At 39.2% G+C, this 15,971-nt stretch overlaps 2 protein-coding genes across 2 annotated transcripts in view; both read left to right on the top strand.

The window, feature by feature from the left end:
* The first annotated feature begins 387 nt into the window (after positions 1 to 387).
* gpat4 (glycerol-3-phosphate acyltransferase 4) lies at positions 388 to 7,033 on the top strand. The gene is made up of 13 exons (XM_007569784.2): positions 388 to 649; positions 864 to 1,152; positions 3,053 to 3,122; positions 3,198 to 3,495; positions 3,573 to 3,647; positions 3,776 to 3,865; positions 4,170 to 4,263; positions 4,371 to 4,486; positions 4,814 to 4,869; positions 5,426 to 5,511; positions 5,597 to 5,725; positions 6,560 to 6,639; positions 6,905 to 7,033. Exons 2-13 carry the CDS (start codon positions 988 to 990, stop codon positions 7,017 to 7,019), a joined length of 1,374 nt encoding a protein of 457 aa, XP_007569846.1. The 5' UTR covers positions 388 to 649; positions 864 to 987; the 3' UTR covers positions 7,020 to 7,033.
* A 1,763-nt stretch (positions 7,034 to 8,796) lies between these two features.
* rab11fip1b (RAB11 family interacting protein 1 (class I) b) overlaps positions 8,797 to 15,971 on the top strand; it is a 14,489-nt gene continuing 7,314 nt past the window's right edge. The window contains 3 exon segments of the mRNA XM_007567685.2: positions 8,797 to 9,291; positions 14,634 to 15,049; positions 15,121 to 15,968. Coding sequence (XP_007567747.1) covers positions 8,930 to 9,291; positions 14,634 to 15,049; positions 15,121 to 15,968 — 1,626 coding nt within the window. The 5' untranslated portion in view covers positions 8,797 to 8,929.

Genomic DNA, 15,971 nt, shown 5'->3' with positions numbered 1-15,971 from the left:
GAAGTTTGAACCATAATGTGGCTAGAAAAAGAAGTGTCAAACAGTTTAAACTGTGTAAATAGCCTTATAAATCCTTATAGAAAGACAGATCCACTTTTTTGTTCTCACTGAATTTAAATCAGACCAATCTTTTATTGTTTTGGGTCAGAGAACTATCCAAATGATTTTAATTTGCTAAATATCACAACATGAATTTGCCAGAGATGTACCACTAACAGAAGTATTTTTAAAAGTGTAAAGAAAATGGAAATTTAAGGCCACAAACCATGTGAAAAAAAATCTTTTGACTTTATTCTCATCCCTGACACTTTGATTTGATCATTTTAATATTTTTCAACAAAAAAAAATTATTCTACAAAATCATCATCGTAACATTTCTTTTAATCAAAAAAAGATCAAAAACAAAAATGTAGGTAATTTTCTAATTTTTCTGCCCTAACAAAAAGCTTTGCTGCAGTGCACAGCAAATCCACCATAATCAGATTTAAGGTTTATTCCCAGTCCACAGCGCAGTGACTGCAGCTCTCATTGGCCACCTGTTGCCAAGTGTTTCTGCAGCGACTTGTTGCTGCTTGTCTGAAAAGCAAACAGCACAGAGTCCATTGTTCTCGTAGATGGAGCACCGACTAATCATCTGTCATCCTCTCAGGTACAAATTCATATCCGACAGACGGTAGGAGGCAATTGTGGGTTACTTTGTGTTGCTGTGAGCTTATTATAAAAAGGTTGAATTGCCCAGAAAGATACAAAAAGAAAATTTCCCAGACAATTTAATTTATTACTCATCTAGAAACAAGAGCTTGAGCTCATAAAGTTTGTTTTTGTGTGTTTCTTATCTTAATTTTCTCTCTTTTTTTAATCAGATCTACATTGTTAAATCCTGACGTCTGACCCAGTCATCGTGGGTTTAAACAGAGCAGCAGGTCTTTTCGTAACACTGGAGGTTTCCATCTCTTCACACTTAATGTCTCCTTCTACACTAAAATCATGTCTTGGTTGACGTTGCCTGTTGACCTGCTCTCCAAATATCTTGGCCTATTCACCGATGTGTGGCTGACTCTGGTGTTTGGCTTCCTAATTGTGCCGGCTGTATTTGGAGTTCCTTTCGGGATCCACAAATACTACATCAAGATACTTCTCAGTATATTTGAGGTGAGTTTGAAGTGTCTCTGGTTTGACATTACTGGAATAAAGATTCTTCATTTTGACTTTTTTTTAAGTGTCACATAAAAACCATAAATACTTGAGACCTCCTCTATCAGTGCTTATAGCAGTCTATTTTAATGGCCCGAACACTAATTATACCACTAACTATACCTTAATATGCATTAGTACCAAGGTTGAAACTGTCTTTGCACTATTATAAAAGCTAGTGGTCTCAGCCAATCAGTGCCAAGGAAAGTAGCCTAGCTACAAGCTAACTTTTCTTTGGAATATTTTCCCAAATAGGCAAATTTCCACAAATAAATTGGAGTTATGTTCCACAAAAAACAAAAAAAAATCAGCAAATAATGAACCACAAATAGGTGGTCCACTGCATCATCATTTTTACCAATTATTCCTCTTGCACGAATGAAAGAGAAAAAAAAAAAAGAATTACTTTGGACTTATTTATTTAATTTTTAAAAAGTTTTGAGTTGATAAGAGGTGCACAAAATTATTTGGGAAAACAATCATGTCCAACTACTTCAGTAATCTCACCTCTGACTCCTTTAGAGCTATTTTTGATCACTTTGACAGCTGATGAATTGAGTTCTTATCACTCAGCCAAAAATCCAATTCTAATCCCCCAAATATTGAGTAAAGAAGAAAAATTCATGTTCTACATTTAATTGCTTTCACAAAATGTACCCATTTTTCCTGCTAAGATTCCTCACTCCTCCTCCTGTTTACTGTGTTGCATTTGAGCTGAAAAATTTATGAAAAAACTCTGTTTTATTTATTTATTTATTTATTTTGAACAGACAAAAGTAAAATCAAGAAAAAAGGAAAAAGTTAAAAACAAATTATCATGCCCAAGTGACATGAAATTTTATATTATCTGTTCTAAAATAACACTTTGCAGCAATGTGCAGTTCTACTCCGTGTGCCTAGATGACTTGGTATCATTGGTTGTTTTTTCCACGGAGGTTTTAAAGGCTCTTTTTGAGTGACAGAATTGTATTTAAAAAGACTTATCTTAACACCCTCCCCACTGAGAGAAGAGCTTGTAGCCTCAGGACCACCATCTGAGTTGGTGTTGATATTGTATCAATCTCAGATCCCTGGGAAGTTGTTCATCCAATGCAGTTTCTTGAACAAGCTTAGTTCCTGTGGTTTACCTACTCATGTGGAAGCTACACACATTCTGTCCTGATCTTGTATTTAAAGCGAAAGTTAGCAAATTTGTGGCAAAATGTTAATCTTGGGAGATTGGGAGACACCACGAGTTGATTTGGATATTTTGAGTCATTCTACATGGAGCCACTTGAATGGGAACATTTTTGTTCCAATCCAGCCGTTCGCTTACACGATTCTGGTGGCTGGAGTTTCTTAAATTGGCACTTTTTGAAACCAGACCTCAGAATGAAACTTTTCTGTATGTAATACATGTCATTTTCTGGCCAGTAATGTCCTTAAGTCTTACAAAATGCTGTACTTCCCATTTTTATGCATAATGTTTAGGACATTTTAAATTCCAGATAGTTATATTTAATATAAGTATTACATCTATTCATTTGTGTTTGTTCCACAACTCCACAGTGACTCTGTATATTTCTCCCTCTTATATCTGATGCAGAACTTTCCTCCCTCAAATTTATGACCCACTTTTCCAATTGACAAGCTGGCTAGCGAGAGTTTGAAGCTAAAATTGGCCCATAACAGAGTTTATCATCTGCAGAGCACATGTGCTCCCAATCTTCTGTGGAGCTCCAGAGAAAACTTGCTTTCTGATGTCATTGCTTTGATCACACCATTACATTCTGCTGCACATTTTCTCCTTAAATATCCAACTATGATTCCTGTCTACTGACCTGAAGAGGCTTTTGTCTGTTTATTTGTCTTTATTTAGTGGACAACATTACAAATGGAGCTAAAGGCAAAAGAGAAGAATAATCAACTCTACAAACACTACACCAGTGGTAAAGCATTGTCAACCAATTATGTACTGACTCATCTTTCTCTATAAAGCTTTACAATCATATTTTTCTGCTAAGGTATCATAGTCAAAGTCCCAGATTCAACTTTGAAGCAGGAAATTCAAGATCTACGATGTAGTGCTGGTTGTCTGAGTCTGGATCCGCGGCTTGAACTGGCTGATGTTTTCGTCTTCTGTCGGAAAGCCTTGGAGAACATCATAGACGATGACGTGACCAAGCGCTTCTCGGCCCAGAAGTTGGAAAACTGGAACTTACTCACCAGGAGCAACCACAACTTCCGCTACATAAATCTACAACTTTTAGCCCTGTGGATTCTGGGAGTTTTAATCCGTTATGGTGTACTGCTGCCTTTCAGGTCAGAGAGGCAAAGAAGTAGGTTTAGGATAAATTTTTTAGCTGTCTTAAATAACCATTTTATTCTGTGTTTTGCAGAGTAACTGTGGCCGTCACAGGTATTTTTCTGTTTGTTGTTTTAAGTACCGTGGTGGGATTAATACCCTGCACAAAGTGAGTTCTACTAATGCCTCAAACATGAATATAAGTGAGGTTTACGTTGATAGATGCTAAGTTACAAACCTGACAATCTTAGCCATGTGTCTGGTTCCATCTAAACTGATCATTGTGTGTGACCCTAGGTTGAGAACCTACCTTAGTGACAAAGTGCATCTGATGGGATATCGCCTCTGTGTTAGATCTCTGACTGGAATCATCACCTATCACAACAGGTATGGGATAATTAATGTTCTCAAACAAATCTGCCTTACTGAAAACACTGCAGAGCAATACTGCTGTACAGAGTCAACAATGGTAATGCCACATTTGCAGTGGGAGGAAGATCTACATTCAACGTAGGCATGTCTACTTTCATGGCAAAACATTTTTTGATCGCTTTCTTTTTCTTTCCATCTAGCAGGATATCTGCTGACCACACTGCTTAATCAGAATCAGTAGAGTTTATTTAAAGTGATTTCCTAGCTGGACTCAAATTTTCAGCAAGATAACTTCTGTCTGTGCCTTGTGTATCTGCAGGGAAAACAAACCAAAGAATGACGGCATCTGCGTGGCCAATCACACGACACCAATAGATGGGATCGTCCTGGCCAATGACCATTGCTACTCTTTGGTATGAAATTTTAAGTGTGTGTGTTTTATTTTTAGTGTGTCAGTTATAAGTAGAGTATTTTTAAAGGCTCGGGGATGAAGTAAATTCAAAGTGAAATCTTCTCACAGGTTGGGCAGCTACACGGAGGCTTGCTGGGATTGATCCAGAGAGCCATGGTGAAGTCCTCTCCTCATATGTGGTTTGAGCGAGCTGAAGTGAAAGACAGACGCCTAGTGGCCAAAAGGTAGCATTACAGACATTACAGCGTCGTGTGAGAAAGAATGTCTTAAAACTGATTTGGTTCATTTAAATAATTGTACCTATTTATTTTTTAGTCTTTGAGTTCATGGCCTTATTCACTTTTAAAAGGAGAGAAGTATATATGAACTTGTGACTCACCAAATGATTTTCAATTCAATAATATAAGCTGTCCACTTCTACTACAGTGAAAATAGTTCAAAATTGTTATGTATAAGTGAAAATAAATAAATACAGTTAAAAAAAAACTTAAAAATGAGTAGCATAACACTAAAAAAAATCCTCTAATTCAGTTATTTTGGTGTTATTTCAGGCTCAGGGATCATGTTGCAGATGAAAACAAACATCCTGTCCTCATCTTCCCTGAAGGTGAGTATGGAAATCCTACATAACTAGATACAGAATCAGAGGAGTTTGACTGTATGAAATATTAAATTAATTTCAGCACAATTCTACGGAAGAGGATTAGGGCCACTGGAAAAATTAAAATAAAACAGTTTTGACTTTAATCTCAGAATTCTGACTTTAATCTCAAAAATAATAATTGTAATAATGTATTTTTTTTCAGGTTTAGGGGGAATTGACGAAACAGGAGAAAATGTCCATTAGGCAAAAAAAAAAAAAAAAAAAAAAAAAAAAAAAAAAAAAACAAACAACAAAAACACGTTTTAAACAGATTATCTACAATAGCAGAAATTAGTCTGACCAGATGCCAAATCTGTCATCTGAAAGCAAAAACAAGATCTAACTGTACTGTCGGGATGTACCTATGATAAAGTAGTAGAGCGCATACGGAAATGTTTCAGAGTAATTTAAAAAGTTCCTTCAGTCAAGCTGCAAAAAATGTCTTAAAGACAAACAACAAATATATTTTGCTACATTTGTAAACATTTGTTTTAAAATCCTCACATTATTTCATTTGCAGGTACTTGTGTCAACAACACATCAGTGATGATGTTTAGGAAGGGGAGCTTCGAAATCGGCTGCACCGTCTATCCTGCCGCCATTAAGGTAGCGCTGGGTGTTGCCCCCCCCGCCGCCCCCAAGGTGCTCAAAACAACCAACGAAAAAAAAATTAATTTTTAATTTTTTTCAGTATGATCCTCGCTTTGGAGATGCTTTTTGGAACAGCAGTAAATTTGGTTTGGTGGGATATCTTCTGAGGATGATGAGCAGCTGGGCCATCGTCTGCAGCGTTTGGTACTTGCCACCGATGAACAGGAAGGTGGGGTATTTAAAATACTGTATTTTTCGCACTATAAGGCGCACCTATAAACCTTCAATTTCCTCAAAAGCCGACAGTGCGCCTTATATATGGACCAATATTGAGTCACAACAGGTCTAGCAACTACGGTAAGCAGCCGCCGACTTCATTTTCGCCCGTAGAAGAAGAAGTGCGCGGTGCATGCTGGGGTAGCTGTCAGAAGCTGGTTTGTAATCTATTAATAAAGTTTGACTGATTTATCTACCTACCGACATCTATAATCAGGTTGTCTCCACCAACATGCTGTGCGCGAACGGAGAAGGGTGACCATCGTCCGGCCACACCCCGGCCCAGTCGTGGAAGGCTCTCCTCACCAACCGAAGTCGGACTGTTTTGTTGACATTCCCTTTAGTGCAGCTCCATCTAGTGGATGCATAACGTAACTCCAGCCTCTGCTGTAACCTATTCTATGCGCCTTATAATGTGGTCCGCCTTATATATGAAAAAAGTTTTAAAATAGGCCATTCAGTGAAGGTGCACCTTATAATCCGGTGAGCCTTATAGTGCTGAAAATATGGTACCTCAAAGAGTTATTTTAATGGCAAAATGAATAATCAAAATAAGCCCATTTGAATAGGCAATAAAATCAAAGATATCTCTTCCCATTTGCATTTTTCCCGAGCTTAAAATGACTTGTATAAACTAAAAACCCAATATCTTTTCAACTCTCAGCACATAAAGACAGGAAGACATCACCTTTAATATGACTGTATACATTATTCAAAGTATGTAAAGTTACATTAAGAAAAGAGGATGTCTTTTTTATTTTCATTTCTTTTAAAAATTAATTTGTAGGAAGGAGAGGATGCCATGCAGTTCGCCAATCGAGTAAAAGCTGCCATAGCTGCCCAGGGAGGGCTGGTGGACCTCATATGGTGAGTCATTGTTTTATTTAAATGTCATTTAGTTTATTTATCATTTTCATTTCACATTTTTATGGGGACAGTAATAATAGTCCAGAACACCGGCCTTGGTTCATGAAACACATTACTGGGGATTTCATCTTTGACAGTATTAAACCCCGGAGCTAAATCAGAGGCTCAAACTCTAATTGCTCCCTTCAGGGTCAGTGGGAAACATTAGCGTTAACATTGATTTTCTGAGTGACAGTGCATTTTCTATTCATATATGCTCACCCAGGGATGCCGGACTGAAACGAACCAAAGTGAAGGATACTTTTAAAGAAGAACAGCAGCAGCTTTACAGCAAAATACTTCTGGGTGACCATGAATACCAAAACCATCCGGAAAGCTGATGTCCAGACAGGAGACAAAGAAGAAAACTAGCATAATAACAGGCTATTGTCTTTTGTTTAGTAATACAACACATGGTGGTAAGACTCTTTAACAAACAATTAAGATTGTGTCTTTAAGTTGTTCACATAAAATTGGTTCCAGGTCAGAAAATTGGAAGAGTTGTTAACTTTAAAGTTCAAACTTTAAAGTTTGAACTTTAAACTTTAAAGTTACTCTGTGTTTGGGAACCAAACACAGAGTAAGTCTGTTTGGTTCCCAAATCTCTCTGTTGATTTATTATGAAATCACGTTCTGTGATCCAGTAAAATCCTAATTTAGCAGAACCTTACAGATGCAGTGACTGCAGACGTTACATAACTGAGACTACAGAGCTGCCAGCATTTGTAAGTCAGTTTACTAATTGGCTCAAGGCTCTATGTTTGTCTGCAGCTTTAATCTTTAACGAAGGTGAAACACATTGTTAGTTTGACAGCTGTTGGCTTATTATTTCACTGGACATTTCTGGTTTATTTTAACCGAGTCTCATTGTATTGTAAGGAAATTATGTACTTGACTTTAAATTTGTCTGTATGATTAGACTAATTTTTTAATATTTTTTTTTGTAAAGTGCCTTGAGCTGTGACCACTACATATATAAAAACTGAACTGAATTATCAAATTTCAATAAACGTGTTTTTATCTTATTTGCCTCCTCTGACAGCAGGAGTCACTGTTTGTACAAAAACAGCAAATCTTCATCTGAATTTAACACATTTTCTAGGTATGACATTTTGAGGATCAGGAGGCCTGGTGGATGCAAAAGAAGAAGCAGAAAATCAGTTCTGTAACGAGCGTGGAGGTCCAAAATGAAAAACATGGAGACACAGGTGAAACCTCGCTGCTCATTAGGACTCAGGGTTCTGCACTCGCCTTATTGGGCAAGAGGCAAAAACACAGAATATATGTAAAAACGCTAAGAAAAAAAAAAGAAAAAAGAATGTGCATCTACATGTCATTGTTTGACAGGTCGAACATTCAGAGATGGTATCAAGTAGGTAGCATATTCTTACAGTTTTGACTTTTATTATATATTAAGTGCATATATGTCAACTGAATAATCAAAATCATCATTGAATTATTATTTAATAAATTTCAATAACTTTTACTAAATGAGACACTTCCTTCAAATCCATACCACTTCATTTTGTTAATAATGTGGATTTTTCTCTTACAGCTAATGGAAACACGGCATTTAAAATTACAGTATCATTTCCCCCCCTGCCACCCCTTTATTTATACAGCTTGTCTCACTGAGATCCAAGATCCAAGAGTTTTGATTAAAACAATTAAAATGTGAGCCACAAACAAGAGCAAGTTTCATAAGAAGATTTCTCGTTTTATCTTAATTTTGAATAGTCCCAAAATAATCAAAGTGGAAAGTTTCATATCCTGCTGCAGTGTGCTCAGCGTTGATGGAGCAGAGCAACAAAATGTTTTTTGTTGTTGTTTTTTTTACCATAGAGCTTGAAAAAGTCCACACCATTATATTATCTTGGTTCAAATGTGGGTTTAACTAAACCTGCTTAAAGATTGTTTAAGCAGGTACTTCTAATCTGATAAACGAGCCTCAAAGGAACGGAACCTCTAATGTATTGATTCTGACCGCACTGACAGGTGTGGCTCATTCATAGTGAGGCTCATTGATCCAGCCACCTGTCAGTTTGAGGTGGGCGTGGCTTCTCCAAACCGAGGCCCCCCCTCTTGATGTGACCACGCCCAATCAGCTGGTTCCTGAAGTCCCGCTGGGCTCTTCAACTAACTTTTCCGTCCTCCTCCTCAGTTTCGCGGCGAGCCAGGTGGCGTGTTGGCCCCGCTGCGTTTTGTTTTGGTGTTTCTCTCTGTAACGGCGCCAGCAGCAGGTGTTGTCAGCATGTCTTTAGCGGATCAGCAGTGGAGTCCCACAAGCGTCCAGGTAACGGTGCTCCAAGCCAGAGGCCTCAGGATAAAGGGGAAAAGCGGCACCAATGACGCGTATGCGGTTATGCAAGTGGGCAAGGACAAGTACCAGACGTCGGTGGCGGAGAAAAGCGTGGCTCCGGTGTGGAAAGAGGAAGCCTCCTTTGACCTGCCGCCGCTGCTGCTTCAGGCAGGAGGAGGAGGTGGAGGGAAGGACCGCAGCACGCTGCACGTCCAGGTCCTGCACCGCGCTCTGGTGGGACCTGACAAGCTGCTGGGCCAGGCTGTCATCAACCTGCTGCAGCTCAGTGAGGACAAAACCCGCAACAAGACAGAGTAAGTTCACTGTGGAAAGAAAAAAAATCACACTGAATTTAAATTAGAAATGCTAACGCCGGATTAAAAAGAAATATAAAAGTGCAAAGTACAACTCAATAGTTTAAAGTTGTTATGCAAACAGATTTAACTACTGGCCTTCTGGTTTTCCTGAATAAACATTGAGCAGAAAGTTTTAGTGAGTTTGCATTTCCTTATTACTAAATATTAGCAGGTAAAAGTAATTGCCTTCCACCTGCGCCACAGAGACATAACTTAATGTGTGTGTGTGTGTTTTTTCTTTGGTTCTGCTGTCAGTCATGCTGAACCTTTGTGGTCTCAGAGCTCCAAACTCCCATAATCCCTTTGTAAAGTCTCGATTTTTAAATTGCAGACGACCAAACCAGCAGCAGCAGCATTTGTGGAAAAAGTTGTCCTGTGTGTTTACTTCTGACGAATCCGTGATCTCTGCACCTTCCAGCCCTTTGAGATCGCACACACTCGGCCATGCATCACTGCACAGGCCCATTTACGTGGGTTTGGTTTCCGATTGTTGCCCACTTGCAACGTTGCAGCTTAGAGGATTTGTTTCCCTGGTTGCAGCCTTGGCGGATGCCAAGCAGCATTACTTACTCAAGCAAATGAATGCAGTTGGTTCAGAGATTAATTTTCATTGACTGAGCTTATTCATTTCCCTCTATACAGAAGGAAAGACAATATAAACTTTGTAGGAGAAGAATATCCAGAGTTCAGATATTTTATTGAACTTGAACATTTTTCTATACACCAAATGTTAATTGAATTAAATAAAGAAGGAACCTTTTTATTGGGCACAAATTGATTTCTACCTCTTATCTAATTATTAAAATGATCAAGTTTTTGCCTCTACAACAGGCCCCTTCATGATGGATTAAGTCGACCAAACAGTCTCTACGACCTTCACGATTTTTCACGCACCGTTAGCTTTATAGCAAAGCCTCAAATCAGTGAGCAGAGGTCACAAACGCTCCTATGAACAATAGTTCTCTTTTTTTCTATTCTGCTTCCCATTAGATTGGAGGTTTCTCCGCGTCCACCGTGTGCTTTTTCAGCCTTGCTATGGAAACGCAAACGGCAACATAACCCAGTTCAGTAAAACCAACCTGATTTTAAAGAATCATGTTTTTCCCCTCTAAACTAGATGATAATAGCCGACAAGACCTTGCTAGTTGTTTTAAAAGTTTAATCTCAGGTGCCGTGGATTTATTAGCACACTAAGATATGTAAAAAAAAAATCATCTGCTTTGTTCTCTCCATTTGTAACTAGCCATATGAAACTCAGCGGTCGTCTTTAACACTCGAGGATCTCTGCGCGTTTCTTTTGCAGTGAATTCAGACACGGCTCATCTGTGTTGATCTTTCTGTGAGCTCAGTGACTCCCTCCAGCTTTGGCCTCGCATTCCTGACCATTTTATCAATGAGAAAACAAACATTGACGGCAACAGTGAAAGTCAAGCAAGGCCAGTTTTTCACAGCTGAACCGCTGAGGTTTAAATGTGAAATAGGAAGGCCTTGTTTCACCACAGCACGGCTCATGAACTATGATTATTAATTTAGAATAAAGTTTTAAAGTTTGGTAAAGATTAGGTCAGGATGGCAGGGAAAGAATTGTCAACGCTTCGTACAACTTGTCCCTCCATTCCTGTTTTTTTTTTTTTATAAGAGCACCAGGAAGTCATAAAATAAAACATGAAGCAGGTCGAATCAACCTAATTTTTATCCTGTTTCATCATTCTCCATCTGTGGCTTCTGTAAAATGTGAGACTGTCTGTCTTGGTGAAAGTGGCACATCATCAAATTTCAGCTTTTTTTAGGTATTAGAACAATCTGCAGTCATTGATTAAAGTACAGCGACTGTGAGCAGCAGGTACATTAAAACAGTTTTGGAGTATCCTGTGGTATGCTTAAACTAAAAATTGAAGCCAGGAACTAGAGGCTTGGGCACAAATTGGTCTTCCAGCTAGACGATGGCTGTGCCTGTACAGCCAGACTACAGATCATATGTTGTCAAAGGAGTCGTCATCATTACTTCGAGTGTTTATCTCATTATCTGTGGTATTGGTGCATTGCAAAGCCTTGGTGAAATAAAGTATTAGCTCAAAATTTTCATTTCAACTCAGCAGCAAACAGCACGGCACTTTAGGCCTGGTTTTCTAATGGATAAATCAGGCTAACGTGGAGCTTTTGGGATATCCTGAACATCAGCCACATTGAACATTTATGGACTGTTTGAAAGCCAAGACTCTGCCAGGAAACCAGTCAGCTTGTGGTCAATCCTCCAGCCAGATTTAGGCCGTAATCTTGCTGACGGTTCCTTCAGGATAATTTAGACCCTCTGTTAATCTGAATAACGGCAGTAAAACTTGCTGTACTTGTTCACAACTTATTTCTTTATTTTAAATAAAGTTGTTTTATAAGCCCCTTTTGAAAGAACGATTCTAAACGCACCATTAAAACTCTTCTCATCTTCCTTTTTGGCCTTTCTGATCCAGGAACATGACTCGGACAGTTTTAGTCCTTGGACTTTATCACTGCTACATTGTTACTTATTCAGCTGTTCTCCGGCTCCCAGCTGTGCTCTGTGATAAGAAATTCTTGAGTCACTCAGGGCCGTTGTGTTATCAGCGCCCCAGGAAGGATGTGTCCAGAGAAAGTATGATGGATATCTGCAAGACAAAGGAAAAAAAAAAAATGTTAAGTCATCTGTTATCCTCCTCTGGTACCATCTGTCCAGTAAAGTAGCAAACTTTGCACCAGCTCAGAGAGCTTTAAAACCATCTGTAGAGCAAACGCCAGTTTAATTCCACCTCATGCAGAGTGTGTTGGGCTCCACCCAAATGCTTTTGCAACTTCCCCTCTGATTTCACTTGAGGAACTTGCTTCTTCTCTTTTTGGCTGATTTGTAGTCTGTGTCTGACTTTGTGACCCGTGATGCTCTATTGTTGTACAATACTAAACAAACGGTAAAATGCCCACAATACATTTTTAGGCTTGATTTAAAAACATCCAAAAATCCTGAAGTAAATATTGATTACTATGATTAAGAGTTACTCTCCCGTCCTTGAAGTCAGGGATGATCTCGATGGAATATCTTGAATATTTTTCCATGGCTGAAGGTTGTTTAGAGCAGAATATGCCACAGGTACGTCTCCCTGGTTTAAGGGGAAAATGGCTGTCAAAAATTTTACTTCTCAATTCACCGATGTGTCCAGATTCTTCTCTGAAAATAATATCATTGGTGTAAGTGGCAGAAATAAGCAAAGGAATGAAGGTGTGACTAAATGTAGCTGTTGTCTTCAAACCTTTATTTCTGTTAATTGTGATTTTCTGCTTACAGTTAATAAAAAACACATTAAAAATTATAATATCAGACCAATAAAAACCATTTCAATACACAAATGTGACCTTAATAAAAAGTATATTTATTGCCTGCTTAAAAATGATCTTCTAAAGGTACTTTTTAATCAATCAAGCCTCGGTGGACTTCATATTCTGATTTATTGAATATGACTGTATTCAGTTGATGAATCAAGGATAATAAAGGCTTAGCAAAGATGGAAAGTTATTAGAGGAAATGTTTACTTATTTAAAAATTCGGTCCAAAATGTAAATCTGCACCATGTTTGCAGACCTTGTGTAAAATTTCACGAGACCCCGTTTGGAAATTTGTTTGCCGAATTCACATTCAGCCGAGTGTTGAACATGGAGATGCCACCAAGGTTGGAGATGTCGCGGAGCGTGCGCTGATTCTCTTCGAAGGTCTTCTTCTGCGGTCTAGGCGTTGATTATTCAAGCCTTTTCCTGGCTGTGCTGGTGCTTGGTGGAGCCCAGAGCTGCTTAATAAATCCACTCCTGAAGGCTGAGCTTATTAAACAGAACAACTTGCAAATTTTTACAAATACAATGAGAGCTCAAATCTCTTAGGCGTGGGTAGATTTTTATTTATTTTTTTATCTATTTATCTTCTTCCCTCTCACCTCCACATTATAAATCCAGTATCTATTTAGCAATTCATATCTGAAGGATGTTCTTTGAATAAATCAAGCTGGATGCACAGATTATTTACAATATCAAGGCCTGAAATTTGCAGATAATTTCTAGTTTTCCCATCAGTGAGCAGGAGCCGGGGTGGAGGGGACGGCTGTGACAGCAGTGACTGAACCGTGTATCAAATTCCAGGAAAAGGCGGCTTCCCTCCTTAATTTTGTTTGCGCCACACATCTGAAGCATTCCTGAGGAAGGAGGAGAGCAGTGAATCTAAGCAACATAACTTGTGCAGGACAATGAGAGGAGAGCAATCCTCTGAGGTTTTTTATGTCTGCTGCCTCCTGGGAAGCCTGTAAATTCAGGGAGTAAATATTGTGTCACATATAAACTCAAAAGTATGAAAACATGCCCAGACAGTCGTGTTCTTAAAACAAAGAAAAGCCTGAAGCTACAGCTCAGCATATTTCTGCTTACACTCACAATGCCCCTTCCTGATTTCCTCATTTCCTTTGGAGTCCAGATTTCAGCCGAAGCCGTTTTCTCAGTGGTGAGCTGACCTCAGCTTTTTGCCCGATAGGCATTTATTTAATGCTGACTGGGCTCTTCTGGTTTTCTTTGTAAAAATTGTGCTGCCGACCTCCAAACATCAATTGTTTCATGAAGCTGGGGAACCTTTCAATTGACACAAATCCGTTTATTTAGAATTTCCTTGTAATGCCGTTTTACTTCTTTTTGTTTTACACCAATTGTTCAAAAGGTAAAAATGGGATTAACTGGACATTTGTTGCTTGTAAATTATGAGGGAAGCAAATTCTAATCTGGTTGGTTTGAGAACAGGACTAATTCAAGAGCTTGTTAATTTTCAGTGGATTTAAATGTCTGGAGCATGAAGGGATGTTTGTGTCTCAAACAGGAAGTGATTTAAGCTTAAAGCTGCAAACCCTTTTTATTATTAAGAAGAAAAAGTTTCAAAATGTTAAATTTATTCCCGTCTATTTAATAATTCTCCTTGGTTTTATTGATTGAAATCAGCACCTCAATTTCCAAATCTTCATTTGTGTTTAAAAAATAAACGAAAGTTTGAGACCACAAATTATTTGTCTTTCACTTTGCAAGTACACACTGGTTTGTGCTGGTCTGCCACATAAAATCCCATTAAACCCCCTGAGGTTTGTGGTTAAAACATGAAAAATTTGAGTTGGTTTCAATACTTTTGCAGCTGTAGTCAGGAATTTGAATAGACATTTTTTTATCTCTTTATTTATTTCTTCAGAATAATCTGTGCATAAAACAACAACTTAAAGATGGATTCCAAATTTTGTGCATTTCATTTCCAGGTGGTTTAAGTTGCTGGACAAAACCGGTAAGTCGGACAAAGACCGCGGAGAGGTCCTTCTGGACGTCCAGTTCATGAGAAACAACATGACCGCCAGCATGTTCGACCTCTCCGCTGCAGGGAAGTCCCGCTCCCGACTGGGAAAGCTTAAGGATAAAGTCCGTGGAAAGAAAAAGGAGCTGGACTCCTCATCAGGTGTGGTGCCTTCGCCCACTCAGGTTCTGACGGACAGCGAAGAAGAGGACGCTAATGGAGGCAGAGAGAGAGGAAAATCGAAGCAAAGCAAAAGGATGTCTTTGTTTTCGCCGAAATCCAACCTGCAGAAGAACTTGTCTCAGTCCATGTCCGTCCTGCCTGCGAAGAACTCCTCGCTGAGCGGGAGCCAGTCGTCTGGGCTGAACGTGGACTCCTCCGAGGGTCAGCACTTTTTCATATAATGCCTCCATTAATTTTCTGCATGCATGTTAATTTTCCTTGTGTGTTTTCAGGCAAAAAAAAGTTCAAGTTCAAGATACATAAGCACTCCAGCAGCTCTGACAGCAAAGACTCGTCCTCTGGCCAACAAAAACAGGAGCAGAGCAATTTGTGCATCAACGGCAGCCATGTTTACTGCGAGCAGCCGCCGCCTCGGACGTCTCGCTCCGGATCCAGCTTCAGCCTGTCAAGTTCAGGACGTGGATCAATGGAGGATGTCCTGGAAAACCCGTCTCCATCTGTGGATTCGCTTAAAGCAGTGAGGGAGTATTCACCCTGGATGGAAGAAGAAGAGGAGGAACAGAAGGAGGAGGAAGATGAAAATATTAAGGATTTAAGAAAAGAAGAAGAAGAAAAGACCAAGTTGGAAAAGGATATGAGAGAAGAGGAAGAGGAGGCCATCAGGAAACAACAAAAGGAGCTGGAGAGGTTGGCTGAAGAAAAGTTGAGACAAGAAGAGGAAAAGGTCAGGAAAGAGGAGGAAGAGCGACAAAAACTGGCAGAAGAAAAAAGGAGACTAGAGGAACAAGAAAAGAGGCGCAGAGAGGAAGAAGAAAGAATCGAGGAAGAGGAAAGGGCCCGAGAGAGGAGGAGGCAGGAAGAGGAGCATAAATTAGCTGAAGCAAAAAGGAGACTGAAGGAGGAAGAAGAAAGAAGGATTGAAGAAGAGAAAGTCAGAAGGGAACAAGAGAGAGCTGAAGAGTAGAGAAGGAAAAGGGAGCAAGACGAAAAGAAGCGGAGGGAGGAAGAAGAGAAAGTCAGAAGGGAACAAGAGAGAGCTGAAGAGTAGAGAAGGAAAAGGGAGCAAGACGAAAAGAAGCGGAGGGAGGAAGAAGAGAAAGTCAGAAGGGAACAAGAGAGAGCT

Source organism: Poecilia formosa, unplaced genomic scaffold (assembly GCF_000485575.1).
Source record: "Poecilia formosa unplaced genomic scaffold, Poecilia_formosa-5.1.2 Scaffold6, whole genome shotgun sequence".
Lineage (NCBI taxonomy): Eukaryota > Metazoa > Chordata > Actinopteri > Cyprinodontiformes > Poeciliidae > Poecilia > Poecilia formosa.
Note: the sequence above shows the minus strand (reverse complement) of the source record. Positions and strands in the feature narration are given on the sequence as shown.

What these genes read in the sequence shown, in the direction of transcription:
- gpat4 (XM_007569784.2), top strand. Translation starts at nt 988, where the DNA reads ATGTCTTGGTTGACGTTGCCTGTTGACCTGCTCTCCAAATATCTTGGC. An exon ending in ATGACCATTGCTACTCTTTG is followed by an intron (nt 4,264 to 4,370) that starts GTATGAAATTTT and finishes ATCTTCTCACAG; the next exon opens with GTTGGGCAGCTACACGGAGG. An exon ending in TGCCACCGATGAACAGGAAG is followed by an intron (nt 5,726 to 6,559) that starts GTGGGGTATTTA and finishes ATTAATTTGTAG; the next exon opens with GAAGGAGAGGATGCCATGCA.